Below are 25,592 nucleotides of genomic sequence, written 5' to 3' on the forward strand. Positions count from 1 at the left end.
AGTAGGATACTATTTTGACGTATAAAAATCCAGTCTTTATGACTGTAGAATCTAACTAAGGGTCTGAGAATCTTGCAGCAAGCGTATGTGTGTGTTGTTTCAAGAAAACAACCGTTCATTTGTGTATTGTTTTCATTTGTTTATATTCATTTATTCTTCATTTAATAATATGAACATTAGTCATTTGTCTGATTATCATTATATCATTTTATTCATCATTAGTTAATGATTTCATATTATTTGTCATTTGATTATGTTTTATATTATTTTATTGAATAACCTTAGTTGTGTATGATTCAGTGCTCAGACTTCATCTGACCAGGATAAATCCAACATGTGTTATTATAATACAAACAACAGCAATAGAGAATTACTGCTTCCACAACATTGCCTAGAGACAATACAGACCTTGAAATGGAGACATTCTTTTCTCTCATTCTGGAAAACAAGTGTCACTTGAATCCACACAGTATTAAGATTATAACAGTATGTAAAATGGAACTAATAATAAAGCAATGATTATAGGAAAATTGTAATAATATTAAACATAATCAAATGACAAATATTAGTCAATAGTAATCAAATCATTAACTAATGATCAATAAAATGGTAAGTAGATAAATGACTAATTGTCATATGATTAAATAAAATAAATAAATGAAGAATAAAAGAATATAAACAAAAGAGTCAGTCATAAAGAACGGACTTTATGTCAAAAGAATAGATTACCCCACTTTATTACATAGTATCAAATAAGGATGTTTGGTACAAAAGTAATTTAAATGTAATCCAATAGTAGAAATAAAAATTGTGTCAATCTAAGAGATTTTATTACTGACTGCCAATTTTGTCATGTTTTGTCATTGTAATTTATGAGCTTTAGGGATTCTTACGGATCACAACCCATGGTTCAGAATACAAATGGCCAACAGATTTATACGTTTTTTTTTACTCTTAGATTAATTCTAAATTTATAACAAAGAAAAGCTCACGTCATTCAAATCACATGTATGAAATCATTTTAGCTTTCTTGTAAAATATAATGATAATGGAAGAAGTTGTGATAGGTTATTCAGGATGTGGTGGGTTTCTTAGGTTATTAAAGGTTTTTTCTGTCACTACTTGTTTAGCCTGCTTTATTGCATTCAGTGTTAGCTGCACCATTAATCATTAAAAGATCAGGATCTCAACACCCACACAACAAATTCTAAATTGTGCTGATTTGGATATGTTTATTAATCCTTTGAATCGCTGCATTCAAATTTGAAAAAGCAAAAATCAAGAAGAAGATGCAGTCTTTAGTCTTTTAAGTTAGTTATAAAGTTGAACAGTCAAAAATGCAGAAGTTCTGGTATGACGGTTTATAGTTTAGATAAGACCACTGATATTTATGATAAAGAATAAAATCACAATCATATACACTTAAATTGACACTCAAAAATTAAAGTTGGCAGAAATTACATGATTTAACTAAAAGGTGGCAACAGCCAGCCATGAAAAATATGCCACTGAATAATTCTTCAAAAATGACACCTCTAGCAATGAAGCATGAAGTTTGTGAGTGAATAACTGAATCATTTATTGAAAATGAGACTAAAATAAATATGGATTGTCCAAATTATAATGTTAGATTTCTATATTTAGTGTTATCAGCAGCAACAGTAGTAAAAGTGAATTTTTCAGTTTATTTTTATTCAGCTGATTATTTCTTTATTTTATTTTTAATAAAGTTACAGCTTCTAAGTTCTGTTTGTTCAAACCAAAAGTTTCTTGCAGTTAGGCATGGGCCGGTATAAGAATCTGACTGTATGATAACCTTGGATAAAAATATCACAGTTTCACGGTATTGCGATTACTGCTCTGAAATAAATTATTTTTAAATGTCTGGGTTAAAAACAACAACAAAAAATCCCTTTAAAAACAATATATTTTATTTTTTGAAAGATTTAAAATATTTTGCAGCAGTAAACATGTCAGGCTTAATAATTTAAATGAATCATTGACATCTGCTGTCTTCATTTGTTTAAATTTAAAACTGCATATTTGGATATCTTTTCTGCTGGAGATACTGTTGTCCTAAAAAAAACAAAGTATATAAAAAAATCGTACCTTAGGAACGATATTACAGAAAATTTTGATGGTTTTAAAACATTGACTTTTCCAAATCGCGGTATACCTTGAAAACGGTTATCGTCCCATGCCTACTTGCAGTACAGTTTTTGTAATAAATGGAAAGCAAACATTACATTCGTCTCATCCCTTTTTGGCTGACCCTAAAAATGGTCCAATCCTTTACTAAAAAACCATAATGTGATCTGAACCATTGTGATATGTGATCCATTGCACCACTAGCCAGCTCTGTGTTGAAGTTTACTGTAAATACATGTAGCTCCTGGCAGTGGTTCTGCATCAGATATATAATCTAGATCTAGATTTGAGTCATATGTTGTGTGTTTCATATGATCTGTTTGTTTCTGTTGGTCTGCAGGTGTTTTGTGTTGGTCTGTGGTGTTTGGACGAGTACTGGTACTACAGTGTCTTCACGCTCTTTATGCTGGTGGCCTTTGAAGCGTCACTGGTGCAGCAGCAGATGAGGAACATGTCTGAAATCCGCAGAATGGGGAACAAGCCTTACATGATCCAGGTGACTCAGTTTTAGATTATCTGTAGTTTTAGGCAGCGTGAAATGAGTTTAACTTTTTCTATATATTTATGTATATACCATGGTGTGAAAAAGTGTTTGCCCCCTTACTGATATAGTATGTATGCGTGTGTGTGTATATATATATATATATATATATATATATTTGTACATGTTTGTCACACTTTAATGTTTCAGATAATCAAACTAATTTATATATACACTTACACATACCTGCATGCATGCATAAAAATTCATTTAGCAGATGCTTTTATCCAAAATGATTTACAAATTGTCAGAAAGTAAATGTGGCATATGTAGAATATTAAAATTAAGTGTGTTTTTTTATTGCAGTTACTGTAAAGGGATTATTGTACTCAAATTAACTTGGTGAATTGCTCTTCTGTGCAATGTTGTCATGGCTTTAAACCATTTTTTGCACACAATGTGTAGCAGAGCCTAAATGGTTATGCTTTCACTGTATTTGTTTTATAGCCTTTATATTATTTTTTATATAACTTAATAATAAGCTTGAAGATATTGGACAAGATATCATGAAATACTAATAAATAAATAAAAATTAAACCAAAATATAGCCGGCAGCTAGCTCACTGCAACTCTTACATGGTTGCTCACTGAAGCTAAGCGGGACTACGCCCGGTCAGTAGCTGGATGGGAGACCACATGGGAAAGCTAGGTTGCTGTTGGAAGTGGTGTTAGTGAGACCAGCAGGGGGCATTCAATCCGTGGTCTGTGTGGGTCCTAACGCCCCAGTATATTGATGGTGACTATACTGCTTAGTAAGTGCCGTCTTAACCCCGGCATCTTGGCCAAATTTGCTCACTGGCCTCTGTCTATCTTGGCCTCCTAACCATTCCCATATTATAATTGGCTTCATCACCCTGTCTTCTCTCCACCAATCAGCTTGTGTGTGTGGTGGACGGTCTGGCGCAATATGGCTGCCGTCATGTCATCCAGGTGGATGCGGCACACTGGTTGAAGATGAGCAGATTCCACCCAAAACTGTGTAAAGTGCTTTGATTGTTCAGAAAACGCTATAGAAATGTAAGGAATTAATTAAGTTAATTAAAAATATGAAAGATTAGAGATGTATGCTGTATATAGAATAAAAAATAAATGAATAAATAACAAGTAGGCGACGCAGTGGCGTAGTAGGGAGTGCTGTTACCTCGCAGCAAGATGGTCGCTGGTTCGAGCCTCAACTGGGTCAGTTTGCGTTTCTGTGTGGAGTTTGCATGTTCTCCCTGCATTCGGGTGCTCTGGTTTCCCTCACAGTGCAAAGACATGTAGTACAGGTGAATTGGGTAGGCTAAATTGTCCGTAGAGTGTGAGTGGGAGTAAGTGTGTGTGAATGTTTTCCTGAGATGGGTTGTGGCTAAAAGGGCATCCGCTGCATAAAAATGTGCTTGATAAGTTGGCGGTTCATTCCGCTGTGGCGATCCCAGGTTAATAAAGGGAAAAGAAAAGAAAATGAATGAATAAATAACAAGTAAAAAAAATGAATGTAATAAATATAGAGAGATGTATGCTGTATATCACAGTTCAGGCAAAAATACAAAAGTAATTTTTTTTTTTACTATTTAAAATGTTTAAAAAATTATAATTTTTTTATTGTTATTTACTTTTTTCTCCATTGCAACACACATAAAATTTAATTGGCTTCTGGAGCCAGACCAGAATGCTAAATATATAAGAAAAGGAATAGTCACTTTTGATCCTGCCGTGTCCACCTTTAAATGCCTGTCATGTTGTCTACGAACTCTTAGTAAAATGTTCCTTAAAAAGTACATAATGCAGGTTTTGCCTCTGATTGGTCAGTTAATCATGCTCTCTGTGATGTTTATGATTTAGTAACATAAGCAAACCTTTCATGCATAGCAAGAAAGGGAGTATTGGGAGTATATAGTTATAATGAAGTAAATCGAAGGTTGGTGCTCAAAGAATATGATTCCTGTAATACGTGGTAATTGTAGTTTATGTAATAACTGTTATACAAACATGTTATATAGATGTTTTGTTACCATAATAGGGTGAGAAAATCAGAGTTCAATATTTTTATCACCTAAAACAAACTCTAAATGATATTGTTTGAAATTACATAAGAACAATTCATACTTTAGCTTTCCCTTCAGTATTTGTTGCCTATTACTAAATGATGCTGGAAATTCACAATTCACATTCACTGCTTACTAAACAGCTAGACATTAGAGTAAGACTTTATAATTTGAGCTCTTTTTGTTTGTAACAGGTTTATCGAAACAGAAAATGGAGGCCTATATCCAGTGATGAGCTGGTGCCTGGAGACATCGTCTCAGTTGGTAAGTTTCGTGAAATCAGCTGTAATGGCCACAAAACAAGTACTTGTACACTAGAGAAGTGCTTAAATATATGAATATATTTGCTTTTTTATGCAATAACACATGCTTACTGAAATGGCAGAAACAAAAAATCAGTTACACTGAGCAATTTTTTGTTGAAAGATTTGCTAGAATTTAAAATGACATAGTAGGGCTGCTTGATTCACGATTATTTTGGTCAAAATTGTAATCACAATTATTCAAATCGATTATCAGTTAAAGTCAAAAATTTTCACTTCTCTGTAAATGGTTTTTATTCTATTTATTTATTTATTTATTTATATATATATATATATATATATATATATATATATATACATATATATATATATATATATATATATATATATATATATATATATATATATATATATATATATATATATTTCCCAAATGATGTTTAACAGAGGAACTTTCACAGTATTTTATCTAATATTTTTTTCTTCAGGAGGAAGGCTTATTTGTTTTATTTTGGCTAGAATAAAAGCAGGTTTAAATATTTTGAAACTTGTTTTAATAGCTCAATATTATTAGCCCCTTTAAGCAATATATATTTTTGATTGTCTGCAGAAGAAACTTCTGTTATACTATGTCTTGCCTAATTACACAAATTAAGCCTTTGAATGTCACTTTAAGCTGAATACTAGTATCTTGAAAAATATCTAGTAAAATATAATGTACTGTCATCATAGCAAAGATAAAAGAAATCAGTTATTAGAAATGAGTTATTATATATGTTATGTTTAAACTGTGCTTTAAGCATCTTCACTGTAAGAAAAAAAAAACTTTTGCTACAAAAGTCCTTTAGTCGAGAGCAGTGAGGGATTTTCTCCTTTTGTTGTTTGATTAAAAATAAAAACAGGCGGCATCAGGATCATTGTATGCTGTCACTTTAAGAATAATGCAGCTCTGATATGGTTTCTCTTTCTCATCTTTTGATTCTCAACTTGTTTATTACACAAATGAGGGTTAATAAGAATAATCACTAAACACCATGCTCTGACACAAATGTGCATGTATTTGACCATTAAAGCGCTCTCATTAAGATGGCGTTAAATGTGTGTGCTCTGCTTGTCTCCGAGGCTAAGCGCGGCGCGCACACACAACAACAGCAAGCACTCTTTTGCGCTTATAAAAATATGAATGATTCAAATGTTAATCAATGAATGATGCGCATCTCGTGCTGCAAAAGTTACATTACAGCACATGCTTTTAGTCATTTTCACGTGGAAATGAGCTTTGCAGAGCAATAAATGTGTACAACTGGAAAGGGGGCAGTATATGATGCAATAATTGTTTATCTCGATAAATGGTTTTTCGTAATTGTTAGAAGCTAAATTCAAAATTGCGTTTTTGATTAATTGCACAGCCCTATGACATAGTAAAGTAATATGTGCACTACTGCTGTCATTTAAGTATTTTTTTTCTTATAAATACTTTTCTTTAGGAAGCATTCATTGAGTTGATAAATTGATAATAGAACATTTATAATGGTGAAGAAGATTTTTAAAAACGCTGGTTGTGTGAATGCATCAAATAACCCTAAAAAGACGCTTATAACGATTTCTGAAGGATTTCTAATGACACTGAAGACTAAAATAATGATGATGGAAATTCAGCTTTGACATCACAGAAATAAATGACATTTCAAAATGAATTCATTAAAATATAATTATATTCAACTGCACTAGTATTTTGCCAAAATATATATATTTTTTTTACTCATATTTAGTCAAATAAATGCAGAAGTTTATTTTTAAAAAACACCTTAATAACCTCCAACAGTTGGATAATACTATTTAAAATTAAGAATAAAACTTAATAAACTTTTGTTTGTCACGTTTGTATTTAATGGGATGAACTTCACGTTACTTTAAATAGTAATGTTACAAAATAATGTTATAATAATTACAAAAAGGTAATAACAATAACCGTACAAAAGTAAATGCTACGCTCACTAGCATGAGTAATGAGCATCTATTTCCTGTGTCTTGACAGGACGTTCTCCTCAGGATAACCTGGTCCCATGTGACGTGCTGCTGCTGAGGGGCCGCTGCATTGTGGATGAAGCCATGCTTACAGGAGAGTCTGTGCCGCAGATGAAGGTGCGTCTGCTTGCTTTTTCCACTTCAAACTATTATACCATCAGCTTTCGGTAATTGCCTATGCTGTGTCTACAGGAACCTATAGAGGACCTGGACCCTAACAGGATCCTAGACCTGCAGACTGACTCCCGACTTCACATTATTTCAGGCGGCACCAAAGTGGTTCAGCACAGCCCACCACTGCGAGCCAGCGCAGGCCTAAAACGTTAGTACATGTGCTTCACCTGTAATGAATCATTTGACGTAATATGAAAGAATGTCAGACCAAACCAACCTGTTCAGTTCAATATATTTAAAACCGCTTGCCAAAGAAAGCTTTCAGATCAAGTTTGGTCTAGCTGTTAAACACCTTAAAAATGTTGTATTTTATATACAGTATGTGTGTATTTATACATATACATACATATAAACCGTACACATGTATAAATATTAAGTAAACTTTTGTATTGGGTGTGACTTAATTGTGATTAATAATTTGACAGCACTAATATTTGCATATTCATCTAAACCTCATTCTCACAAATGAGGACAGTGTATTATTCTGGTATTTTTTTCTGCTATGCAAAAAACAAAATAGACCTTAGCTGTGAATGTATCACACAATAAACCCCTATTACTCGTTTTAAATGATAAAGGGCTGGTTGCATAAACAAGGTTTAAGCTTAAGCCAGGACCAGGGGCCTCATGTACGAAGACTTGCGTGGAAACCTTACTAAAACATTGCGTACGCACAATGCTGTAAACACTGCGTACGCCGAATCTCACGCATATTCTTTTGTACATTCGAATGAACGTGAAACTGAGCGCAACATGCACGAGCACAAAACCCCTCCCCGCCTCCTCCCCCGTATGAATATGCTAATGACTATGCTAATGGCAAAACCCAATGAAAAAGCAATGGCAAAAGCAAGCAGGTGTTATTTGCATGTTTGTTCTCCAGGATTAACAACAAAAGAAAAAAATAGAGAGTTTAGCTGATGCGGTTAACACAGTTGGGTCTGAACATCGCACTGAGTGAATTAAAACGAAATAGTGTGATTTATAGGTGTAAAATGTTGCAGTACTCACATCAATCTCAGTGGCGCAGCTTATAAGTCGCATGTCTACATGCTGTGACATGTTCAAGCATGAACTCGGTTCGAATCTAGCGTATAATGAACTCTTTTTTATTTATTCCCCCGCTACATATCAGATTTTGCCTACTATTTATAACGAGAAAGACAAGTAGGAATCATCAATAAGTTTGTGCATCATATTTTATTTGCACATTTATTGAATGGAAATGTTTCTGATTCACGCATGCAAATTCATTTTCAGATAGTGTCTTTATAGCAATGTGCGTGCAGTAGATAGCTCAGATTACATTGGGAAAACAGGCGACCGCTGCAAATTGCGCTTTAATGTTTAGCTGGTCAACTGTATGGTATGGAAACCTTATATACCTGCTAGATGAACTTGTCTCATACTGCTGCCATTGCAAGGCTCAGACACTTTGTAGAGAGGAATTTAACACAACTGCCTCTAGGAGTCGCCAATGGAAATAAAACACACACGCACAAAAAATGTGCGTACGCCAGCCAGAAAGCTGCCGTGAAGCTGCGCACATTCCCACGTTCAGTATATTGTTAGTAAATCTAAACGTGAGCGATTCTGAGCGTGAAACCTGGCGTACGCAAAGTTTTTGTGCGTACGCAGCGTTGATACATGAGGCCCCAGGCCTTTACTAAATTAGATGATGAAATGGCTTTAGCAAAAATTACTTGAGGGAAAACACAATACTGTGTCTATCTTGAAAATTTTCTGATATATTTTTTGTTTGTACTGTAGAGCTGCACAATTAATCGTTAAAAGATCGCAATCTCGATTCGACCCCCTAGACGATCTTAATCCAGCATTTCTACAATTCTGCCAATCATATTTTCGAGTTCAGGAGAGAAGAAAAGGTGGCTGTACGAGTCTTTTCATTGTTTCACATACGTTGCTCAGTGACATGGACACCTCCAAATGATGTTGAATGAGTCACATACTGTGTTTAAAAGGTATAATTCACCTAAAAATGTTATTTTTGTCTTCATATAATGATGTTTTCGCGTCTGGGAAATCACAAGTGACGTGAGCTGCTGACTCTGAGCTGTTATCACAGAGAGGGCGCGCGTGCTGTTTACTTAATGATAGACGCGCACGCGTCTACTTTAGTGAACAGAACCTGCAAATGTTGCGAGTAACAGGTAATACAGTTGTAAATAATATTCTGTTTGTGGCACAGAGTGATCGTTTGGGAGCCGAGCGCGAAGTATGAACAAACACTTAGCAGTCAAAATAAAACCGAAAGTGTGCTTTTCATTTAAATGATCATATCGCATGTTAGAGTTATGATTACGGCAAGCATTTGGATATGTTTTTTTTCTTTCATAGCGAACCCACAGTTGTGCATGAAAATAAATGTTTACAATGTCAGTATAACTACTCTAGCCTATATATTGTTGAATATAATCTGATTATGGCAAATGTCTGATTTTACCAGTGAATAAAATGGTCTAATATGACAGATTGCAAGCATATATCGCAAACATAATAATTCAACATCAGAATTATTATAAGTAGAATCTAATTATTTTTAAAAACAAGTAGACCTCTACATAATATTAATATCGATGTTGTGCCTTGTTTTTGATTTTACCATACCTTTATTTTACATCTACAGAATCGTGAGAAAATTGTGATATTTATTTTAAGCAAAAAAATTGCGATTCTCATTTTAGCCAGAATTGTGCAGCTCTATTGTACTGCAAGCTATTTTTTAGTTAAAGGGATAGTTCACCCAAAATGAAATCGGTCATCATTTACTTACTCTTGTTTGTAACCTGTTTGTGAGCTGGGATTGCAAATATTTTTTTTTACTATGGAAGCCAATAAGTACCATCAACCAGCATTTTGTTTTTTTCAACATATATGTTTTTTTTGTACAGAAGAAATAAACTTATAAAGGTATAAAACCATGTGAGATAGGGTAAATTGTGAGGTAATGTAGATTTTTGGGTAAATTATCCCTTTGAGGCAGCTCATACATGCAATTTAGTGATTTATAAATGTGATTAATTTCTCAGTTTAAAAGGGTGGTCCCCAGTGTATTTTTTAAGCTTGGCTATGTTTATAAGATGCAAAGCAATGTGAGCTAATGCTTTACTTGTAGAAAATCAAGCAATTTTTTCATAAATCTTACTTTGATTATATACAGCTACTCAGCTAACATGAAAATGACTGACATATTTCCTAGTTCCTTTGAAAGGGCTGGCCTCGAGGCTCTGATTGTTCAGCTAACATAATGTGCCGTGATTCGAGGATTGGCTGCATGTCACTTCCCTACAAGCGTGCGCTTTTGCGATTTGTAAACAGTCCAGTCAGAGGCTCAGAGCAGTGTTAGCTGCCTCAATCAGACAGAAATGAAGAGCACACTGCTCATTCCTGCTCTTTAAAATAAAACTTGACTAGTGTCTTTCACATACATTGGTGTTATAAGCATGTTTAAGTAAAGTAAAACATTCTTATATCTTTTGCAAATTTGTTATTTGATATGTAGAACACAGGAAAAGCGGCCGCATAGAGAGATACTGAAGTGCTGGTGAAGATTGTGGGTGCTTACAGATGTTTAACTGATAAATGTGAATTTGATGCTAAATCGTTAGCGGTGCCAAACAGGATTTCATCCTTGCTACAACATACTGTTAATGCTAGAAACTGTGCTAGCATTGATCAATTTAAACTAATAAAAAATATTTACAGGTTGTGACTCACAATCCACAGCTTTGTCTGTTAAACAAGTTTTTAGCCGATTCCAGCTCTGAACTGAGAGGGATTCTGGAAGTTGTCCTTTGTCAAATGCTAGCGCTATACATATATATTTTTTCATATAATTCACTTTAACATACTACAAATTAAACTGTATGCACTTCTCTCTTTGTGTCGTGTACTTTAGAAGCCCAAATACAGCAACAGAAGAAGGAATCTTTGTAGTAAAGCAGCGTTTGGACAGCATTTTAGCTTTTACTGCTTTAACATTACAGCGCCTCTGGCCATGCCTCTTTGCTGTGAGAGTTGTGTGCGTGAGGTGAATGCACTTAACCAGAAGCCTTTCCTGATCTCAATAGCCCGGATGTATTTTTTATTTTTTTTGTCCCCAATTTCGTTCGCTGTATGCTTTGCTAAGCTAACTCTGTAAAAGCCAATGTCTCCTTTTGCAATGAACTTTGAGCGTCTTACATTCAGAGATGTTGTTTATATTTACACAGCTTTATTACACGTAAACTAAAGTTTAAAATACGATATTGTAGTGGATCACCCCTTTAAGATTTGCATGTGTTATTATGTAATGTCTTATTCTGTCTTTTCACAGCTGTAGACAACGGCTGTGTTGCTTATGTTTTAAGAACGGGCTTCTACACCTCTCAGGTGAGGCATTGAATCAAGGAGATGGCGTTTTACTTTTTCTTTCAGGTTGGTTTATTATTAACATCTTAAACTTTGCTGTGTCTATATTTAGGGCAAATTATTGAGAACGATTCTGTTTGGTGTGAAAAGGGTAACGGCCAACAACCTGGAGACTTTCATCTTCATTCTGTTCTTATTGGTTTTTGCCATTGCGGCTGCTGTGTATGTTTGGGTCGAAGGTAAGTTATCTGCACATTTCTTCTTATTGTCAATGTTCAAAACAGTTTCTGTGGATAATATGATAACACGTTTTACCTTCAGCAATATTTGAAAAATAAAATCAGTAGTGTATATCTTAATTCTGTTTAAGTGATATGCCGACAAGTTTTCATTTCACTTGCTTTAATTTGATACAGTTTTACTCTGATCATAAAGAAGAATTATACATATACGCATACCCATATACGCATACCCATGCGCGAGAGATAATAAACATTTTGCCTTGCTAATCATTGACAGATCCTAAAGTAATACAAATGCTTAGGGCAGTGTCTGGCTGATACTTTCATGCCATTCAGAATCTATACAAGACCTTGAACAAGACTTTCAACTAAACTTGTCATGCCAGTTTTTTTTTTATTTATTTATTTATTTTTTTATTTCCACGCATAAACGCTGCCCCCATAACATATATATTACAGGGGGCAACTGACTCAAATCAGAGTCTTGTAGATGTTTTTTTTTTTTTTTGAAGATGCCTGAAATTTCCAACAATTTGGTGCTCTGACCCGGAAAGAGACTGAAAGCACAAATTTACAAGAATACAAATTCTAAGTGTATACTGGCGCTAGCTATTCGAACGTGCCCAGGCACGTTTGACTCCCATTTCCTAGTTCGTTTGACAAGTGTGAGTCCTCCCAACCATTCCCATGCACGGTTCAGTTGGCTGACCCTGGCCCAGATGGAAATTATTTGCCAAGCGTAGTTCGGTTGGGCTTTGGCACGCTACACGTGTAGTGTGAGTGCAAAGCACGCATGAGCATGAAACTGAAGACGCAATGTCACTTTTAAGGGACCGCCCGCACTCACATTATATTCGGGTCTGGGCACGCTTTTGTCATCGATGCTGCGCTGTTCAGTAAACGCTCACGCTCAGCACAGTGGGGATTACTTTAGTTATATCATTTAAAATCGTTTGATATGCAGTGACACACAGTCAAATATTTTGTCGAATAGATCCGCCACTTTTGACGCTCATAAACATTCATAAAGTCCTCGTGCTGCAGGAATAAGGAGTTTTGCTGAGGGGGTTTGCGTCTTTAATAAACTACAACCGTTTTCATTCACTGAACAGTAAAAATGATTAATTAAGCCATATGAAACAGTCCCTTAAAAGTCACATCTCGCTTTCAGTTTCGGGCTTAGGCGCATGTTGCATGTTGCACACCTCAAGCACACCTCAAGTGAGCCTGATTCAGAGCACTCACACTTCTCAAACGATACGGGAAACTGGCTTGGGCATGGTTCGGATAGCATAGTGTGAGGCCCTAAGTGTCCTAGAAGTTGGACTCTACAACATATTCCACCATTACTCGAGTTTGAAAGGAGTCTGTTTCATATAAATGGCATTTTAGTGAGTGATATGTAAGTTTATGTTGTATTTATTTGTGGAGATATATTAGGTTGCACTTTACACTTCTCTATTAAGATGCTATTGCAGCTAATGCCATTGTGTAAAATCATACATGAATGGTCTGAATTAAATAATTTTATCTAATGTATTATTTGTTGCTGTTAATTTCTTTTTATTTTTCAAATGTTGTATAATTATAGAAAAGTAACCACAGAACACAGTTCACGAATGGAGCGCTTTTAACATGCTGGTTATCTAAATCAGCTGTATTAAATAGGGCAGTGGTTCTCAATTCCGGTCCTCAGGGCCCCTGCCCTGCACCTTTTGTATGGCTGTTTCTCAATTTCAAGAACGCAGAGAACAGACTCGTGTTCTTGTGGAGACCGGTCTTGCCAGGTCACCTGGAAAGAACAAACTCAGGAGGCCGTGAGAACAGAGAACCCGTCATGTGAGAAATGAGATGCTGAGTTCTTTCTGATGGTCACATAAATTTTGCTCGTTTTTAACAGAACATTATTTAAACATTACAGCATTAGTACAACGATTTATAGTTTTTTTCCCTTTTCAGTATATATAACATGAACAAAAACCTTACAAATATACTTTGCACAACACAAATAAAACAGATTTTAATTTAAATTTCAACAAATAAACAAGTCTTGATGTGCTTATGCCTTTATTAAGATTTTCATGATAATTTGCTTTAACCGTCTCATTTAGAGAAACTACTGAAATAAATCAGTTAAATCTCTGAACTTTAAAAATATAAATATATATATATATATATATATATATATATATATATATATATATATATATATATATATATATATAAAATGCTGTGCTTTCCAACTCCTTTAACCCATAGCAATGACTTCTGAGACATCTAGAGTGAATTCAGTACTGAAGGTTTTGAAACTGAACTTGGGCGGTTGATTACGTTGCACAAGAACACAAGGACGCAAGATCTCTAAAGAATGCATAATGATAACAGCCAATGGCTGCGTCCGAAACTGCATACTTCCATACTATATAGTTCGCTAAAATCAGTATGCCAGCCGAGTAGTATGTTTGAATTCATAGAATTCGAAAATCAGTAGGCGAGAAGTACCCGGATGACTTACTACTTCCGGCGAGATACTGAAGTGCGCATCCCATATACGCTGCGCTATCCCATAATGCCCCATGAGAGAATTCATGAATGGAAGTGAGGCGACACAACTGATGCAGGTAGGTCACGTGACCATGACAAAATGGCGGATGTAGTACGTCCGAATTCCATTCATATTTTTCACATTCAATCTGTATAGAGCGTACTTTTTTTTAACGGCCGAGTAGTACATTTAAATTCAAATGCAGTACCTACTGAGTAGTAGGCGGTTTCGAACGCAGCCTATGTCTTCCTTACTTAACACACCTGATTCAGATCATTGACTGATTAACTGAGATATCCATGAACTGATCCTTGTGTGTCAAATAAGAGAGACACAAAAAAACCAGGGTGGGGGGAGGCACGAGGACCGGAATTGAGAACCACTGACATGGGATGTCTCAATTAGCACCCTTGTTCAGCTGTCTGTATGCTGATCAGGTCAACAGCCATTTTAAGTCTCAACCACAACTGAAATATTTGCACCCTAAATGTCCCACAATGCACTGTGAACTGAACTCAACTTAACTCAGTGTGTTTATAAAAGAAACAGAGACAAAATTTTAAAAAGGCTGAATTTACAAGATTTTTTTTTATTAAGAGCAACAAAAAACAAGTATATTTTTAATGCACTCTGCAATAAAGCTAGTATTGAAGAAGTGTAAAAATCAGGCACAATGATTACTCACAATACGCTTTTAATGGAAGTTTGGAAATGCAAAATATGAACCACGTGACCCAAATCATCAAACGTAATGACAAATAATAGATTAACTATAGCATTTAGCCTAACATTTATAATTGTTTAATGGCTAAAATGTTGCTGGTATATGAAAATTTCTAATCATTTAGCTATAATGTACTCTTAAAACATGGTTAAATTAATATAAAGACGTTATTAGATTTGCTGTTGTATCTAAATTCCAGTTTTGATGATGTATAATAAGGAAGTGCCCACAACCTACAGGTGAACTACCTAGGGAGCTAGGGTGTTGATTGAGATGTGCTTACTATCTATATTTAGTCTCTTAAATCCCTCTTTCTTTCTCTGTGTCTTCCAGGGACAAAGGATCCAAGCAGAAACAAGTATAAGCTGTTTCTGGAGTGCACGCTGATCCTGACGTCAGTGGTTCCTCCTGAATTACCCATAGAACTTTCGCTGGCTGTTAACACATCTCTCATAGCCCTGGCCAAACTCTGTGGGTTGGATTCAGCATTATTATCTGTTTATCACAGGCTTCCTCCTTGCCTTCTCACACTTGCCTCTTATGTGTTTTTCTCACAGATGTGTTTTGCACAGAACCTTTCAGGATCCCCTTTGCTGGGAAAGTGGAGATCTGCTGCTTCGACAAGACCGGCACTCTGACCAGCGACAGCTTGGTGGTCCGTGGAGTCGCAGGGCTCAGGTGATTGAATAGTCTGCTTTTCGCAGACTATTTGAAGGTTAATGTGTACAACTTAAATGAATGCTCATTTCTGGATTTCGAAAACATGTTGATTCAGATGAACATCTACGGGGAGAATAAGATAAATTTAATATATCTTCATTTGTGAGCACACAAACTCTTTGGCATATAATAAAACAAGAGTCTCTGTATAAATATTATTATGAAAGTATCATGTCTAAAATTGATTTCTCTTCTGTAATTTAGCTTCATATCTGAAGTGAATATTGCGCTTTATTCATCATTTTTTTCCAAATATCTTGGTTGGAATCTGTAATTCGTATTTGTCTTTCTTTAGAAAACTATTCACATGTTTTCACTTTACTAAAGTGAGGGGAATTTGATTGGAGATGATTTTTGTCAATATGGATTTAATATTTTGTTATTGGGTAAAATAGGAGTGTGCACTATTGGCAAAGGGGCGGACAATTTCTGATTAATTTCTGGAGCATTTCCATAGGAACTTCATCTTGTGAATTTTGGAAATATTTCATTTGAAGCTTTACAGGAATTTATTTAAATTACTTTGAAATATAGAGGACTTCATATAATCTTTATATGCAAACTTAACTATAAACATTTGGTTGATAAATGTTGTTCAAAATTATGCAGTAAGTGTTTTTTTCAATTATAATTAAGTATCCTGACATAGGCCAAACTTCAATTTATCAAATTCACAGTTTATTCTCATTAGTTCCTATATATTCCTGTTAACTAGGTGTCTGCTGGGTCTTAAAATATCTTAAATTTTGGGCCTTAAAAAGTCCTAAACTTGCAGAAATATTGCGTTGAAGGTCTTAAATAATTTTAAACGGGTCTTAATTTTAAAAGTTGTCAAAGTAAAGTTACCCAAGCGGTCCAACACCCATTCAACCACCAATAATTCATCTAAATAATTATCTTTTTTTTTTTTTTTTTTTTTTTTGCTAAGAGATGTTTATTTCACCACAGCTGTTAGACATTAAACAGCAAATTATCTTAATTAAATTCCCTAATTAGGAAAAGAAAACTAAAACCAGTTACACCATTCCTCATGATAATAGCAAAAACTCATCCCTTTACATAAACGTAAAATGGTGTTTAAAAAACTTCAAACTGCTTTTATTCTAGTCGAAATAAAACAAAATAAGACTTTCTCCAGAAGAAAAAATATTATCAGACATACTGTGAAAATTTACTTGCTCTTTTAAACATCATTTGGAAAATATTTAAAAAAGAAAAAAAAGGCAAAGGGTGGCAAATAATTCTGACTTTAACTGTACACAGAGACATTGTTTTTAATAGATAGCATGATTTACTTTGTTTTATTTATTTATTTGTTTATTTTAAGTTTTATTAAAGTAAAATAACAGAGGGTTTATCTTGGTCATGCCAAATGTACCCACATATCAAATAATATGTTTTTAAAAAATGTACATTTCTAATAGGGGTCTAATGTCACAAACCCCGAATGGGAAAGCGAATATTACATTTACTATAGTTTGGTTTTACAAGTGTATAAGTTTACCCAAATATGACAGCTTCTGCATCTGTGAAGGCCAAAAATGTGAAATGTGTGTAATCGTGTTCCTCTTTTCCTCAGAGAGGGGAAACAAGTGATGCCAGTATCAGAGATTCCAGTGGACACTCATCGGGTGGTGGCCACATGTCATTCGCTGGTCACTCTAGATGATGGTCAGCTGGTGGGGGATCCCCTGGAGAAGGCTATGCTGACCGCAGCAGACTGGACGCTCACTAAAGGTCTGATTAATACACTGCACAAGACAAAGGCTGAGCCACACACCATCATCTTTTAGGCTTTATGATTTCCACATTGCTGGACATTTGGATTTTATTGAGGAGATTTATTACTGTGCACTTGCAGTGGCAGGCCTTAGGCTTTAAAACACTCTGCCTTTACATTAGATATGCACAATGTTTTGGTGGTCATATCGATATGGGCTGAAAAATTCTATTTTTAATGTTATCGTTATTGGTCCGATATTAAAATTAGGCCGATATCTTCAAGCCAATAAATTACTTAATTGTACAGAACTGCCTGCCTTGTAAGCAGGATAGAATCTTGTGAGAGTGCGGTTATGAAAACGTCAAATGACTAACAATTGTACATTACTGTAACACAGGGGTGGCCAACCCTGTTCCTGCTTTCAGTTCTTAGTTCTTTCATTTTATTTAAAAATATGTTTAAATTAATTGAATCCAGTTTTGTCATTTAACCTATTATTTTTACACAACAGTTAATTTGCATGTTAATTTGCTATGTGAAGACAAAGAAATTATTTTATTTTTTGCATGCTGATTTATGTGAAATTGTGAAAAGGGCCATATAATCACCTTGTAGTTTTGAAATCATTCCTTTTTTAGGCTACTCTAAGCTCAGGTCACATTTTATGAAGTTTTTAAAATAAAATCAGTTGTATAAAAATATAACATTTTGAAATATTTATGTTTATCGGCTATGGTATATCGGTTATCGGCCTCCATATCTAAAGAGTTATCGGCATCAGCCCAAAAATCCATAGGTCTGATACCAATCAAACAAAGTGGACCAAACAGCTTAAAAAAAACTGTCTTTATAGTCTGGCGTTTAACACTGTGTGTGAGCTGTTATTTTAACTTATTTTATTCATGAATTATATTCCATTTTATTATTGTTTGTTTCTTATTATTTTGATTTTATTGAGCACCAAGGCTTCTAGGCATGGAATGAACAAGTTGGCTTCACTTTGCAACATCTATCTTTTCTGTTTTTCAAAAATGACCCTCTTTTAGAGTTGCTCAAAGAGATGCTTAACTAAATAATTCCCCATATGTGTTTGATTGGATGGAGATCAGGAGACATATTTATAATAATAATATTAACATTTTACATAAAAGCTTTATTTCTTCATGTCTTTCTTTAACAGATAACACTGGAAAAATACTATTATAACATATAATACTGCAACAAAAAGTGTACTGTCCGTCTGTTATCAACACCCCTTTTTGAAAGTCATGTTCATTTAATTTACCATGTTAGTATTAGTTTGAATTATGCTAGTGCACGGGTGGCCAACCCTGTTCCTGAAGAGCCACCTTCCTGCAGATTTCAGTTGCTACCGTATCAAAACACACCTGCCTGTAATTATCACGTGGTGTTCAGGTCCAAATTAATTGGTTTAGGTGTGTTTGATATGGGTTGCAACTGAAATCTGCAAGAAGGAGAGTCTCCAGGAACAGGGTTGGCCACCCCTGTGCTAGTGCGTAAACTATTAAATTAAAGTGATTTCACCTAAAGGTGATAGTTTCAAGGAAATATAATATATTAAACATTTAGTCTGTGAAATAAACCATTAAAAGTGCTAACGATCACCAGTCTTGTGATTGTAAGTGTTGTATTGTCATCTTTCAGGTTGTATTTCAGTTTTAATGCGCTTTTCAAATAAATAAATAAATAGAAAACAAAACAAAGTAGCTTCTTGCCATCGTGACAGATCCAATAGACTGGTTGATCGCTTTCACTCCAAAATGCTGGGTACAGCTGTTGCAATGAAACCTGAACTCTGTTGAGTGTCGCCTCTTGCTGATTCTTAGCTCTTTGTTATTATTAAGATAATCTAAAATCAGTGATCACTTATTTAAAAAAAACAAGTCATAGAAAAGATCGATACTTCAATTTAAGGATCGATGCATTACATAATATCAATACTTTAGGATTATCCGCGAGTAATAGTGATTTATGACATGTTTTCTTTTGGTCTGTTTAGATGAGAAGGTGTTTGCTCGCAGCATAAAGACTCCAGGGCTGAAGATCCATCAGAGGTTTCACTTCACCAGCGCTCTGAAGAGGATGTCTGTGCTGGCGTCATATGAGCGCATGGGCTCCACCGAGCTCTGCTACATCTCTACTGTGAAAGGAGCCCCGGAGACCCTCAGAAACATGGTGAGCAGATCTGTTGCTCTTTAGCTGGATTATGTCCAACACACGCCACACACATCTGCTCTGCTTTTGACAAAAACTGAAAGAAAACCCTGACGTGCACATTCTTTAGCTAGCAAGAGACGCTCCTCCCTGATTTAACTAGCTGTTAAACTTTACCCTGAGTATACAGTGTTGGGTAAGTTACTTCAAAAAATAAAGTATTTAAAGTGATAGCTCACTCAAAAATAAACTTACTTATTTACTCTCTCAAAACGTATATAAGCTTCTGTCTTCTGTTGAACACTGAAGATATTTTGAAGAATGTTGGAAACCTTGTTACTTTTGACTTCATAGTATTTGTTTTCCTACTATGGATGTTGATGGTTACAGTTTTCAGCTTTATTTATTAGATCTTGTTATGTGTTCAGCAGAGTAAAGAAACATATAAAGGTTTTGAACCACCTGAGGGAGAGTAAATAGGTGATACACTGCACATTTTTGGTGAATGAATCTATTCATTTACTTGTGTAAATGTATGTTTATTCAGGTTTTTTTATTAATTTCACTAATATTAATGACAAATATTAAAACGTTCATATCATTTATTTACAATACAGTTTGTAAAGTAATATTTTCTGTCTTTTAGTAGATAATATATGAGAGACTTGCTTTGCTTATCAAATAAGTGGGTCTACTTGGGTTTGCAATGTAAACATTAAATAAAAAGCAATTATTTTTATTTCATATATAAAGTTTTTAGTTATGATACTATCAAAATCATTCAGATTTATTACAATATTCCCCACAGAAATAACACAAAATGTCTGCTGATTCTGTCTGGCTCTACTGATTACTAATTCTATCAGTTAAATTATACCTAAATATTCTAATTGCTTTGTATGAAAAGTAATTGAATTGCTTCTCTACATAAAATACTACATAAAGTCCCTATAAATCGAAAAACAATAGAAATGGCATTTTTAAAATTTCTTTAAATGTGATTCAAACATGGCCTGTAGCATGGCAGTAGCTACAAATACCGTAAAATGTAACCATCCAGTATATCAAAACAAATTAGTGACATTCTTTTTTTATGAATACTATATATACTATATACTGTCAATAATTTCTTATTATATTCTACAAGACTATTAGTGTTTTTTTTTTTTTATAAATATGAGAAGATTTCTGTACTGAGAGCACTTTGATTGATGTTTTTAATGCCGAGTTCAGACTGCTTGATTTTCAAAGTAGTCGTGTCACATGTTTTCACACTGTGTGACTATCTGGGCTAGCGTTTTGTCGCTACTTTCTTTACATTGCATGATGGATTGGCGACAGGGACTTTCACATTGCATGACTTTACAATAGGAAGAATCGTCGACAACTTAATAATTATTATTAATTATAATAATTATTATTATTAACTTTATAATGAGAAAGAAGCCTTTAATAGGATAGAAAATGTACATATTTGCTCACCTGGGTTTAAAGTGAATTAGCGATTTTTCCTCAACTTTCTTTTTTAACTTTCTGTATAAAACGTCAAACGGACACGGGTGCTCCTGTCAAACCTCCACTAGTTTTTCCTCTATTTCTTGGGTCCGAATAATCTGAAAATGAGCGCTTTTAAGTTCTCCCTCAACCTTTAGCTGGCATGCAGGTACAAACACACACACACCAGCGAATGCTGCTCTCTTATTGGCTGTAGGTCATCACCGATGTTATTTTCAGTCAAAACTCATTTCACACGGCATGATTTGAATCACCGACAGCTTCAGTTATTTCGCACACCAAATATCTCACAGGCATTGCCGACTCATCAGCGATTCTCTCAGATTGCGTCTTTGATGCTTCATACTGTGTGATTGTTGCTCACGTGCACGAGCACTGATTTGCCAGGCATTTGTTGGCAATTTCTCAAAACCTGTCGGCGAGTCAAAATCGGGGTTAAAATCATGCAGTTTGAACTCTTTGCAGTTTGAAATTTATCCCAGGAAGAATTTTTTTGTTTTCTTTAAGAATACTCTTAAACTGAAAAATTATATAATGCTTTTTTTGTATCATCTCTTATTCAATTAAGTTGTTATGTTTATGTAATATGTTTTCATCTGGATTATCTTGCCATGATATAGCCATAAATAGTTGATGTTTCAAGAAATATGCAAATAAACAAACAAACAAACAAGTCATAATTATGTGCAATTGTCTGACAATTTTAGGCAGCTTTAGTTAAAAATATAATTATTCTTGAAGTAAATTCAATTATTCTACTTCTGTGAATTAATTCATACTGGTAAATTCTAAACAAAACATGAATTTGTTTAGTTTGTCTGAAAAAAAAAAAAAACTTAGGTAAATATCATTAGCTCCCTTAGATTCTTTTCTATTTTTATTAGCTACAGAACAAACCACTGTTGTCCAATGAATTGGCCTGTCTTGTTAACCTGACTAACCTGTATAGGCCTTTAAAGCACACCTTTAAGCTGAATACTAGTATATTTTGCAAAATAACTAGATAAATATTATGTATAGGGTGTATGCACAGCTAGTGTTTCGTTCCATACCGATAAACTTCCAGTGGTCGGTTAATGTGATTGTTTTTTTTTTTTTTTTTTTTTTTTCCACATTTAAACGGTTTCTTTTACAGCATCGATGTTGTAATGTTATCAAAATACAATCAGTTAAATAGACTTAAGCATTTATTTAGTTGTTCAAGCATATAACGAGATGAAAAGCTGTTTACACGCACACGCTCGTCAGGAGCAGCAGGCTGAAACGCCATTGAAAGTACTGGGGTAAAATAAATGTTCATATTTTAAAGACATGGTGAGGGAACCGTTTGACCCAGATTACTGAACAATTATAAGTCCTTTAGCATAATAATGTATATACCCTATTGTCATCATGGCAAAGACATTTTGTTATTAGAATGAAAGAAATTTATTATTAGAAATTTGTTTTTAGAACTGTTATAAAATATTTTTCTCCATTAAAAATTACTTGAGTTAAAATTTCAAAGGGTTAATAATTTTGTCTTCAACTCTGTCACTCACGTTGCAAATAACAAACAAACTAAAACACCTTGAAATGAAATCCCCCACAATAAGAGATATTTTAAATCATTATTGAACACATTGAGTAGTTGCTTGAGATTGTGTAGATTGGGTCAAAAATAAGGTTTTATTTATTTGTGTTTATAATGTAATGTTGCTGATTTGCAGTTCTCGGAGTGTCCGGCCAGCTATGACGAGGTGCACAGAGAGATGTCCCGCGAGGGAGCCCGAGTGCTGGCGCTGGGATATAAAGAGATGGGCCACCTGAGCCATCAGCAGGTATTGACCAGCGAGTAAAATACTGATCACCAGCTTTACGGTTTCTCTGTGGTTTATTCTGCTCTATTGCTCTATGTGTGTGTGTGTCTGTGTTTAGGTGAGAGAGGTGAGCCGTGAGCAGCTGGAGTGTGACCTGCGCTTTGCTGGATTCATGGTCGTGTCTTGTCCTCTCAAGTCAGACAGCAAAGCAGTGATCAGAGAAATACAAGAGGCATCACACCATGTGAGTGTGTTATCGCTGTATGCTAGCTTGTGTGTGTTTTCAAATGCATTATAGGCACAGTATGATCTAATTTGTTCATTAAAACATGCAAAAAACACCAATACATTTAGAAATACGCCGGTAAAAGTTTCTGACGGTATGATAACCTTGGATAAAAATATCACAGTTTTACTTTTAAAAACGTATTTTTTCCCCCCATTGATCACAATAGATTTTATTTTAGAAAAACATGTATTATATTTTGTAAAGGTGAACTTGTCAGGCTAAATAATTAAAATAAAGCATTGACCTCTGCTATCTTCATTAGTTTCAAAGACACAGCTTTCTTTACAACACACACAAAAAAGAAAACCTTATACCATATACCGTATACCAGGGCTATACAATTGACGGCCCACGGACCGAACCCTGCCCCCGAGGCAGTTTGTTTTGGCCCTCCAAATAGTGTGACCAAGATATCAAAAATAAATTTAGTGCTGTCAAAAAACGGCCGCTATAGTTATGAAGTGACGTGCGTCTGTTCAATACAGCGCGAGCTGCAGAGGTTGCGCAGAGCATAAGTTACTATAAGCGAGTGGTCTGGACAGCTGAAAACATTTGGAAATGTTTTGTAGAAAATGCCTTTTTGTACAGTGCACTGATATCGTTAACAAGGATGCAATGATAGCTGATTTCACTATTAACTATGCTTTAATTCGTCACAGTTAATGAATTGTAAAGGCTTCTCTAAGCCACTTTTCTGTTGCACGGAATGTTATGGCATGTTGCCACCTGTGCGCTAGTTTAAAGTTCCAAGCAGGCTATGTACACCGAGGCTACTACGCACGCATACTGGATTAACTATAGCAGCGGCCGTTCCCATATCACGTCTTTTCTGCTTACAAGTTTGTTATTGCTAATGTAAGAATGACAATATGCATGCACAAGCGGAGCAACGCTCTAGCGTCTTTCCAGGCGCACGCAGTAGAAAACATCTCACAGTGTGTTGTGCGTGCCTTTCAATGCAATGTAAACAAATATATATGTTAGACGAATTATTAAAATGATTAACAACAGTTAATCTAAATAGCTACTTACCTAATAAAAAGCTTGAATTTACATTAGACGTGATAACTGTGAAACCATGATTATTCTTCAGACTTTATAATCGTCAACCAAAATCTATAATCGTTGCATCCCTAATTGTTAACATAACATATGAATGTGTCTGAATGTAGAAAAGTCATACTTTAGCAATGCACTGCTTTTGTTGTGCTCTGAAATACATTTGAATGTTTGTGTAAAAAAAAAAAGTCAATTGGACAATGCAGTGATATTATGTTGTTTTAAAATGCAATATATTCACATTTTATTGTAGAAAACGCCAACGTGGGTGTCTTTATGAGCACAAATACAGCATATGGGGTCTTATATGAGGTTGTGTCATCCCTCATATTGCAAGTCAAAACTCTACGGCCCTTCGTTTGGGATGCTTTTCATGAACCGGCCACCATGACAAACTACCTGCTGTATACCTTATGATCGGCATAACAAAAAATTCTGTCGGTTTTAAAGCCTCGACTTTTCCAAACCGCGGAAAACCTTGAAACTGGTTATCATTCCATACCTTAATACGATACCTTGAACAATATCTGTTTTCGATACCATGAGGAAAAAATACACTGCATTTCATTCAAAGTATACAATTTCAGATTTTTAGATAAACACGGCTCGAATATAAGAATGAGGCATATTTGTAAGCCTATGCAGTCGTTTCTTGTTTTTCTGATTAAAACAAAAGTTTTATCTTAATATTACCATTATTTACAGATCTGATGCAAATATTTTTACTAACTCGTACTTAAGTGTATTAATACTTTAACAGATAAATTGCATATTACTCATTAGTCATAAATACATAAACAGGTTTTTTGGCATTTATTTCGCAAACTCAGGCTTGTGGAAGGTCTAACATTTGCTCCAATCTCTGTCCATAGGTTGTAATGATCACAGGTGACAACCCTCTAACAGCGTGTCACGTGGCCAGAGAACTGCATTTCATCCAGAAAGAGCACACATTGATCCTGCAGCAGAGCTCCAGTCAAGGTGTGTGTGACATCTCTCTTACAGCTCCAGAGAGAAAAGAGCTTGACTAACATGCTTTAAAGTGCTGCTATTGTGTATATAATATTTCACATATCTTGTCACTGTTTGGATAAGTGTTTGGATTTGTTTTCCTTTTTAAAAAAAAAAAAACATTTACTTTTTACTAACATATTTATTTAGGTGTACTATTTTTTTTCTGATCTGTTATTTAGTTAAATCAGCTCCAGATTCACCTTTGGTACTGACTAATCCTAATGTATTGGCAAAA

General features: G+C 34.7%; 1 protein-coding gene across 1 annotated transcript in view; it reads left to right on the forward strand.

Annotated features, from left to right (window-relative positions):
- Window positions 1-25,592, forward strand: part of atp13a1 (ATPase 13A1) — a 52,265-nt gene that overhangs the window by 6,526 nt on the left and 20,147 nt on the right. The window contains exons 4-16 of the mRNA NM_001001403.2: window positions 2,489-2,644; window positions 4,911-4,980; window positions 7,018-7,124; window positions 7,200-7,329; window positions 11,518-11,573; window positions 11,665-11,791; window positions 15,397-15,534; window positions 15,621-15,741; window positions 17,363-17,520; window positions 19,527-19,702; window positions 22,906-23,016; window positions 23,114-23,239; window positions 25,216-25,324. Coding sequence (NP_001001403.2) covers window positions 2,489-2,644; window positions 4,911-4,980; window positions 7,018-7,124; window positions 7,200-7,329; window positions 11,518-11,573; window positions 11,665-11,791; window positions 15,397-15,534; window positions 15,621-15,741; window positions 17,363-17,520; window positions 19,527-19,702; window positions 22,906-23,016; window positions 23,114-23,239; window positions 25,216-25,324 — 1,585 coding nt within the window. The remainder of the gene's footprint in view (window positions 1-2,488; window positions 2,645-4,910; window positions 4,981-7,017; window positions 7,125-7,199; window positions 7,330-11,517; window positions 11,574-11,664; window positions 11,792-15,396; window positions 15,535-15,620; window positions 15,742-17,362; window positions 17,521-19,526; window positions 19,703-22,905; window positions 23,017-23,113; window positions 23,240-25,215; window positions 25,325-25,592) is intronic.

This window comes from Danio rerio, chromosome 3 (assembly GCF_049306965.1).
Source record: "Danio rerio strain Tuebingen ecotype United States chromosome 3, GRCz12tu, whole genome shotgun sequence".
In the NCBI taxonomy this organism is placed as follows: Eukaryota; Metazoa; Chordata; class Actinopteri; order Cypriniformes; family Danionidae; genus Danio; species Danio rerio.